The 9,629-nt window shown below is 46.3% G+C and overlaps 1 protein-coding gene across 1 annotated transcript; it reads left to right on the top strand.

Annotated features, from left to right (window-relative positions):
• The first annotated feature begins 6,159 nt into the window (after positions 1 to 6,159).
• On the top strand, positions 6,160 to 8,915 carry LOC132456478 (E3 ubiquitin-protein ligase TRIM47-like). Its single transcript, XM_060050839.1, has 2 exons — positions 6,160 to 7,608; positions 7,703 to 8,915. The coding sequence occupies exon 2, from the start codon at positions 7,704 to 7,706 to the stop codon at positions 8,781 to 8,783; it is 1,080 nt and encodes a 359-aa protein (XP_059906822.1). The 5' UTR covers positions 6,160 to 7,608; position 7,703; the 3' UTR covers positions 8,784 to 8,915.
• Positions 8,916 to 9,629: the final 714 nt, after the last annotated feature.

Here is a 9,629-nt window from a genome sequence, read left to right as displayed (position 1 = left end):
CAATCTCTCTTTCGGCGAGTTCGTCATTACATTCGGGATTTACAGAGACATTATGTGCCAAGTTTATCCGGATAGGAGGGCTGAACTTGACGCTTACCTCGCTATTATCGCCGACCTCAACCAGCGCTACGCCGGAACGTTATTTTATGAATATCATAAAGCATTTTCTGCCAAGTCGGCCCAATGGATCTCCATGCTTAATGTGAGGATTGATTGGTCCACTACGGACACCGAGCTTCTGCTCCACCACTTCGGTGGCCATCAGTCTATTTCTTGCGCTATCTGCAGTTCCCACGGGCACACAACGGTGCTATGCCCCAAGACCGCTACTACCGCCCCCGTCTATGCCCCTAAAACGCCACTCGTCCATAGTGACGTTAACGTAAGACCACCGTGCGATCGTCTCGGACGGGCTGTCGCTTCTTTCAATGGGAGGCCTATCTGTAATAATTTTAATGAATCTGTCTGTTCTTACTATCAATGTAAATTCTCTCACATTTGCAGCTTTTGCAGGGACCCGCACCCGAAAACTACCTGCCCCCGCCGCCAAAGGCCGGCAATTCAAGGGAGGGGCCATCCCTCCAAGAGATTTTAAAATCTCACCCATCTACCCCAATTAACATTGCTTCTCTTTCATCATTCCTCTCATCGCACCCCGACTCCGGTTTCGTAGACCATCTCATCACGGGCCTTTCACAGGGGTTCCGGGTGGGAGTCCTTTCTCCATTGTCCACTAAATATGTGGCAAAAAATCTCCAGTCAGCTCTGGCAGAACCAGAAATAGTGTCTGCTCTTCTGGCTAAAGAGCTTCTCAAAAATTATGTTATCGGCCCATTTAGTTCTCCCCCCTTTTCTTTCTTTAGAATAAATTCTCTTGGCGTTGCTACCCGGAGATATTCAGGGAAAAAACGTCTTATTTTTGATATGTCTTCTCCTCACTCTGACTCTTTCGCTAGCGTTAACGAATGTATCCCACCAGAACCATTCTCGTTGTACTATGCCACTATCGACCACGCCATCGCGTTGATAAAAATCGCAGGCCAGGGAGCTTGGCTCGCTAAAGCCGACATTACAGATGCTTTTAAAATAATGCCCATTCATCGGTCCGATTGGCCGTTGTTCGGCGTGAAATGGCAGTCTAAATTCTATTTCGCAGTTAGACTAACATTCGGGTGTAGGAGCAGCCCCCACCTCTTCAATTTGCTATCTGAGGCCCTATGCTGGATTATGCTAAACATATGTAGGTTGCCATTCGTTCTACATCTGCTGGACGATTTCTTGCTTATTGACTTTCCATCCAACCAAACCAGCGTCCTGGATACTCTTAAGAGAGTGTTCAGCGAGATCGGAGTTCCCTTATCTGAAGAGAAAACGGAGGGGCCAGTTACCGCAATCGAATTTCTAGGGATTCGCTTAGACTCGGATAGGATGCAAGCATCCCTCCCGGACGAGAAACTACAGAGGATCAGATCGTTTCTCAATGCGTTTATAACGTCTGCTGGAGTCACTAAACGTGAAATGCTCTCACTCCTAGGCCACCTCAATTTCGCTATGCGTATTATACCACAAGGGCGCTCGTTCATCTCTCGCCTCCTAGATCTGGCACATTCGGTCCCAAAACTGAACGACGTGATACACCTCAACGAAGGCTGCAGGTCCGATCTCAAATTCTGGTCGTTCCTCATCGCTAACTGGAACGGAATTTCCTTCTTCTATAACGACATGCCTGAATCATCTGATTCTCTCAAACTATTCACTGATGCGGCCCCCTCGGTCGGGTTTGGGGGTTTCTTCCAAGGCCAATGGTTCGCTGGGAGATGGCCGGTCGAATTCCGCACATTCGCCTTCAGGTCAGAGTCGTCTGCGTTGTTCGAGCTCTACCCTATTGTGGCAGCTAGCGTTCTGTGGGGCCAAGCATGGCGGCGTAAACGTATCACCATGTTTTGCGATAACGAAGCAGTGGTGGCTATCATTAATAAAAAGCGATCTGCATGCCCCACTATCATGTCCATGCTCAGACGTCTCACATGGCAGTCCGTCACTCTCAATTTCATCATTAATGCTGAGCATATACCTGGTCACCATAATAGTCTTGCTGATTCTCTCTCTCGGTTCCGTTTCCAGGAATTCAGACGTCTATGCCCCGCAGCGAATACGGACCCAATAATCAGCCCACCCTTCCACGAACTCCGGCTGGATTAGGCAATAGACTAAATTCGCTGCTAGACTCCGCGAGTGTTTTTATGGCAAAAGCTCTAGCGCCATCTACCCTCAAAGCTTATAGCTACGCGTGGTCCCTGTTTAATTTATTTTGCATTTCCATGCACGTTTCAGTTCTTCCAGTGTCGGTACCTATCGTCTGCGCTTTTATCGTCCACTGCTTCGAATCTCATAGGCATAAATTGTCTACGATTCGGGGGAATATAGCTGGTATTCAATTTTATGCTAGATGCCAAGATCCTGGCTCTCCTAGTCTATTTTCGGCTCCCGCGATCCGTCTCTTATTGAAGGGCATGTATAAATCGGTGCCAAAAGTACCAGACAAACGCTCTCCTATCACACTCGATATATTGAACAGATTAGTGTGCGCTCTTAGAGCTGGGAAATTCCATCCTTATTTTAACACATTACTTGAGACAGTGTTTCTCACAGCATTCTACGGGTTCATGCGTCCAGGGGAATATACGTCTCCTACTCAGACTTTTTCCCCTACACGGGGCCTGGCTTTTGCTGATGTCACCTTCTCTGCAAGGCATTTTTCCATCTTCTTAAAACGGTCCAAAAGCGATAGCCTAGGGGCAGGTGCTACTATTATCATCTCAAGAATCAACAACTCTCTCTGCCCTTACGCTTCCATGCTCCTTTACCTCAAGCTCCGGCAACGCACGCCTCCCGAATCACCTCTGTTTATTTTGCCTAACGGCCGGCCAATGACTAAAGAGTGGTTCAGGCCCCGTCCACACGAAGCCGAAACGGGCGAAACCGTTACGGTTTCGATCTATCCGGTTTCGAAGTATCTCCGTAAAGACGAAGCCAAGCGAAACCGGATAGATCTGTAGAAACGCTGTAGTAAACATTCCAGGCCCATAAGGGGCGCTGCTTCTGGTACACAAATCCAGAAGAAGAAGAGGCGAGCATGCGCATAAAGGCTGCCCCCCGAACCACTAACAACACAAACAAACAGCTCTTCTACGATGGCGAACTAGATTCTCAATAAATAATGGCTTAGCAACCCAACAAGGGACATGATATGCTGCAGAACGATTACAAGCTTGTAGTCCGCCATCATCTTTTTTGTTGTGATTTCTGAGACTCCGCGGGCTTAAGAGCCATTGGCTAGGAGGTCGAGGGGTGGGGCGATGATGTCATGGTTTGCGGTTTCAGTCGGTTTCAGGCGTCCACACGAAACCAAAACGAAACCGGATAGATTTGAAACCACCTCCGAGGGTGGTTTCAGAAGTTTGCGGTTTCGGTCAGCGGATTCGCCGGCTTCGTGTGGACGGAAGACCGAACCGTACAAGACCTTTGCGGTTTCGCCATGAAATCGGCTTCGTGTGGACGGGGCCTTAGAGTCCATCTCGCGAAGGTGGTAGAAGGGTGTGGCCTACCTTCTCCCCTCTACACTGGCCACTCCTTCCGGATTGGAGCGGCAACTACAGCCGCTGAACAAGGGTTGCCGGACACGTCTATCAAACAGCTGGGAAGGTGGTCTTCCACAGCCTACGAATCCTACATCCGGTCGAATTCAAGGTTCTTCCATCAAGCGCACACGATGCTCTCTAACGTCGGTCAAGGCAGGTTTAACACGTTTTCAACTATAGCTGTTTCTGGCGGCCTGTTTCCATTCCAGGGTTATTCTAGGCTTAGTGTCAAGCTGTTATTTTAGTCAATTCGTTTTAGTTACGCCTATTTTCTTTCTAGTGTTATCGAAATATATTGCACTATGTATTTAACTATAGTTATTGTCACACGCCCAGCATGCACGTTGCGTCCCGTTTTTTTTTTTTTTTTCATGCGATAAAGGTTCGTGATGATGATATTTTGTCATTATTTTTGTTGCTAAAAGCAACATTATTTGCAACTACTGGTGGTGGTGGTTATCGGGTACTAAATTCATAAAGCAAAATTCGGTTTCATAACTCAGGTTAACCTGCAGCAACCCCGGCGAGTGTGACCACGTCGGTGGATCATCTAGAAAACACTCTTGAGTTCGCTGTCACGTCAGTGGCGTAAATAGGAAAATAAAGCTCAAGGTTGCAGCGGCAACCCCGGTGAGTGCGTTGACCACGTCGGTGGTAACAACTCGGGCACTCGTGAGTATGACCACGTCGGTGGCACGTTATCTAATACTCATGGTTTGACTGCAGTAACCCCGGTGAGTGCGTTGCTCACGTCGGTGGGAACAACTCAAGCACTCGTGAGTTCGTTGCGCACGTCGGTGCGGTACAACTCAGAACTCTAGTTCGTTGCAGCAACCCCGGTGAGTGCGTTGCCCACGTCGGTGGGAACAACTCAAGCACTCGTGAGTTCGTTGCGCACGTCGGTGCGGTACAACACAGAACTCCACGTTCGCTGCAGCAACCCTGGTAGTGCGTTGACCACGTCGGTGGGCACAACTCGGGCACATGCAAATTTAATTACCACGTCGGTGGCATAATATCAAACACTCAAGTGCAGGGCACTCGGAGTTCATTGAACACGTCGGTGTTCAACACGGAAGTACACAATATTTGCTGCAGCAACACCGGTGAGTGCGTGACCACGTCGGTGGCACATCAAGGGCACTCGTGATTTCGTTGACCACGTCGGTGTTCAACATGGAAGTTCACAATACTTGCTGCAACAACACCGGTGAGTGCGTGACCACGTCGGTGGCACATCAAGGGCACTCGTGAGTTTGTTGACCACGTCGGTGGTTCAACGCGAAAGCACTCAGGTCACGCAGCGACCCCGGAGAGTGAATCGACCACGGCAGTTGGTACAGCACGAAAGCACTCGTGGCTCGCTGCGTAACAGCTGCAGAGTGCTCTAAATTTTAATTGATCTCGCTGAGGTATTTTAAGTCAACTGCTTTTACGCGATTCATCGATCTCGCTGACGGTTTTTAAGCTTATCGTTTTACGGTACGTATGATTGACTCTTAATATGTCGTATATTGGGTATGCCTTTTATCTTCCAGAAGCAGTATAGATCCTTGTCCACTTCTTCTACGCGGGTATGTATGGTCTCATTACCCCCTTCGATATTCTATTTTTGGGGTCGGCTCCGCCCCTGCCAGTCCCGGCAGGACATGCCGAGGTATCTCCTACTTCCGGTGTAGGCCTACGTCCTCTCTTTTGGGGAAGGCTCCGCCCCTGCTAGTCCTGGCAGGATACGCCGAGTCCGCACGTTATCCTGGAATAGTGACGGGGCTTATGCCAAAGATTCACCATGCAAAATATTCCCATGTCGTTATTTAAATAAATCCTGTTCATACTTATCGGTGATCGAGTCTTTATGGGAGAAATGTTAAGCTTGCTGGTAGTTCTACCATGAGGACTCAAATCACGCGCGGCTGGCCGCCAATCACCAGCTACCAATCACCTGCCTACACCTGCTCTATAAAGAGTAGTCTAACATATGTCTTGCTGCTCAGGTCTTCGTTCAACGCACCTCCATCCACCCCACCACCACCAGGTCGGCCCAGTCTACTTGTCCAGGGGAAGGCTCCGCCCCTGCTAGTCCTGGCAGGATACGCCGAGTCCGCACGTTATCCTGGATCAGTGACGGGGCTTATGCCAAAGATTCACCATGCAAAATATTCCCATGTCGTTATTTAAATAAATCCTGTTCATACTTATCGGTGATCGAGTCTTTATGGGAGAACTGCGCTGCAATGATTGTAGCAAAAGGATTTGTGCACCTGTAACACAGATTTGCGTACTCGTGGACCCTATTTTGTGTTTACAAGGGTAGAAAAAATATTTACGACTTCAAATGTAGTGTTACACATTTGTGACTTTATAGAATACTCGCAAAATAAATATATACGACTTCAGATTTACTGTGACTTTAGTGTACGCATTCAAATTCTGCAGTTACAGGTGCAAAAGACTTTTGCTACAATAGTACCTTCATATGATACTGGGAGTTCTGGGTAATCAGGTTATGTCAATAAAATGTTCTGGCTCCACCCCAGAGACGATAAAAACCTGATCTGCAATCAAGCCCCGCCCCTCAATGGAAAATTACCGTCTACCAGACGTCAGCCAGATTGCATGTTTTACATTCTGATTATGGGTTAGGGTTAGGGTTAGGTCCAGCTCCAACAGTTCGTTTGGTTTTCCTTTGCAACTTGATTGCAAGTAACTTAGTTACTGCAACCCTATAGGTCTATAATGTCAATCTTATTCTCTCCTTTGTTCTCTGCAGGCTTAATTGGTTTAAAAAGGAATAAAAATTATTCTGCTAGACTAAGTCGTGGGTGGATGGCTTTGGATGGGTTTCTTTAGACCCTGGAGCATTTCTCATTATTTTGAACCAAACTAATGGCTACAGGGATAGAGTATCAAAGAGAGGCTCCAGTTATTGTTGTCATGAGTTTCATATTGCTGTCCAGATAACACAGGTAGAAAGGTCTTTAATTGTCTAGTTCTGTAATAACTGTAGCGTGATTCAGCTGATCCGTCACCATAAGGTGAGTGTTTGGTTAATCAGTCACCTGCTTGGCTACGGAGCCAGAAAGGAAAGCAGACTCCACCCATCCAGTTGACTTGAAGGAATAGAAGGAAATCCATTGACTGAATTGCACAAAAACTATTACTGGATTAATGTAAAATAATTCTCAGATAATCAATGCACACCTTGATAACCCTAAATAACAACTAAACTACGATACCAGTTGTCCGTCGATTCAGATTTACACACTGTTTGTCCCCGGCACGTAAAAGCTAACCACAACATGCAAATATTTTAGGTTTGTTTTGCTGTCTCTTCGCTGGCATTGACGGTGTTGTATCTGAATAGAGAACTTGTTGGTCTGGTTCGTCTGCCCTACCCTTAGTCACATGATGCAGCTGTTTTATGAGGTGAGAGTCTGGGAGATGAGCCTTGTATAACTACCAGTGTTAACTCAATATTAAATCACAAACCATAAGAGCACATTTAACCTCGGCACGCAGGGAGAGGATTGTTCTAATGAAAACCAAAGAGAAAAATACCAGACTCTGGAAAGGTAAATTCAAGTAAATTGTTATAGTATTACTCTTATTCACAGTTACAGTGAGAAATCACAATTAAATCACAATGTCTCTGATTTTGCACCGGCTCTCAGCCTGTGTTATCTCTTCAAAAGATTGAACGTATTTGAACATATTTGAACAAGCATCAGGGCATTGGAAGTAGCCTACACAGTAAGTCACACTGTGAAAATGTAAACGTCAGTGAACTGTTTACCCCTGGAGGCGGGGCCAAGTGTTAGGGGATGAGCCAGGACTTAGGGGAAGAGAGGAGAGGACGTATTGTTCAGGAAACGAAACTTAAGGTTCATAGAAACCAAGCCAACGACGTGCAGGCAGTTGGCAAACGCATTTTGGAACCAATAGTCTAACAGACAGAAACAACAACAAGGTGGGTACAACAGCACAACTTTGAGGGAGTAATTCTGTAATGAATTAGAAATATAATTGAATTGCTATACTTAAACCTTGTCTTCTGTGTCTAGGATGGCCTCTGTTAAACGTTCCTGGTCTGAAGAGAACTTTTCATGTTCAATCTGTCTGGGTGTGTTCAGCAGCCCAGTTTCCACACCATGTGGACACAACTTCTGCAGAACCTGTATTAATACGTTCTGGGATGGACAAGTTCTGTACAAATGTCCAGTTTGCAACAAGATTTTCCACCCTAGACCTGATCTACAGGTCAATATCCTCTTATCAGGGATAGCTGCTCAGTTTCCAAAGCCAGTTCGAAGCAAAAAGCAGCGATGTGTTGAACCAGGAGAAGTTCCCTGTGACGTTTGTACTGGGACCCAGCTGAAGGCCGTGAAGTCCTGCCTTGTGTGTTTCACCTCTTACTGCCAAACCCACCTTGAGCCACATCAGAGAGTTGCATCCCTGAAGAGACATCGGCTGGTCGAGCCAATGGACCGTCTGGAAGACAGGATGTGTCAGAAACACAATCAAATACTGGAGTTCTTCTGCAAGACTGAACAGGTGTGTGTGTGTCAGTTCTGCACAGAGGGTGACCACAGGTCCCATCCTGTTGTACCTCTAAAGGAGGTATATGAAGTGAAGATGGCCCAGCTGGGGAAGATAGAGGCTGAAGTTCCACAGATGATCCAGGAGAGAAAACTAAAGATTAAGGAGATAAACGACACCGTAGAATTGAGCAAGAAAGATGCAAAGAAAGAGATAGACGATGGTGTGCAGGTCCTCACTGCTTTGATGCGTCGCGTTAAAAAGTGCAGAGATGATTTCAACCAAACAGTTAAAGAGAAACTGAAAACCACAGAGAAACAAGCTGAAGACCTCATCAAAGAGCTGGAGCAGGAAATAGAAGATCTGACCAATAGAAGATTAGAGGTGAAGCAGCTCTCAGACACTAAAGACCCCCTCCACTTCCTCCAGGCCTTCAGATCCCTGAAGGATCCTCCACACACCAGGGACTGGACGACGGTGGAGATCCGTCCTCCGTCATACGTAGGGACCTTGAGGAGATCCCTGGATCAGCTGGAGGAGACTCTGAACATGGAGATGAAGAAGCTGCATGATGCTGAACTGAAGAGGGTCCAGCGAATGAAGTAGATGTGACTCTGGATCCTGATACAGCTCATCCCAAGCTCATCCTGTCTGAGGATAGGAAACAAGTACATGATGGAGGTGTAGTGAAGAAACTCCCAGACAACCCTAAGAGATTTACACAGCATATATATCTTCTCACGAGGCAAAGCTTCTTCTCAGGGAGATTTTACTTTGAGGTCCAGGTTAAAGACAAGACTGCATGGTGTATAGGTGTGGCCAGAGAGTCCATAGACAGAAAATGTCAGATCATAGGGACCCCTGAGATGGGTTACTGGACTCTTTACTTCAACAAGGATGAGTTGTTATTTAATAAAAACCCTGCTGTCCGTCTCCCTCTGAGAGCTGAGCTCCAGAAGGTGGGGGTGTTTGTTGATTATGATGAGGGTGTGGTCTCCCTCTATGAAGTGGAAGCCAGGGTTCATCTACTCTGTTACTGGCTGCACATTTACTGAGCCTCTCTATCCATTCCTCTACCCAGTTCACTTTAATTATCAAGGCATAAACTCCGTCCCCCTGATCATCTCACCTGTCAATCAACCAGACTAGGTTTTGTTTGATCGAACAAACCACCAAAACAACTGATGTTAATCTACCATTTGATCTGAGAGATCTGGATTAATGTTGTACTGCTGACATTTTCTCAGAGAAATTCAGTAGGAAATGAACCCTCAATATTATAAATTACAACCCGTAAATTATTAGATAACATTATATCCTTCATTGTCTGTTTTCTCAGGTTTTTTAAATGTTTACTGCTATACAATTGTTAATGGTTGCAGTGAAGTCGAACATGTTTTGAGGATTAATGTGTATATCATAATCATTCAAACATTGCTATTAGTTTATATC

This window comes from Gadus macrocephalus, chromosome 4 (assembly GCF_031168955.1).
Source record: "Gadus macrocephalus chromosome 4, ASM3116895v1".
Taxonomy (NCBI): domain Eukaryota; kingdom Metazoa; phylum Chordata; class Actinopteri; order Gadiformes; family Gadidae; genus Gadus; species Gadus macrocephalus.
The sequence above is the reverse complement of the archived record's forward strand: the minus strand, read 5'-3'. Positions and strand labels throughout refer to the sequence as shown.

Excerpts from the sequence above, each read along its gene's own strand:
- LOC132456478 (XM_060050839.1), top strand. The coding sequence starts at position 7,704 with ATGGCCTCTGTTAAACGTTCCTGGTCTGAAGAGAACTTTTCATGTTCA.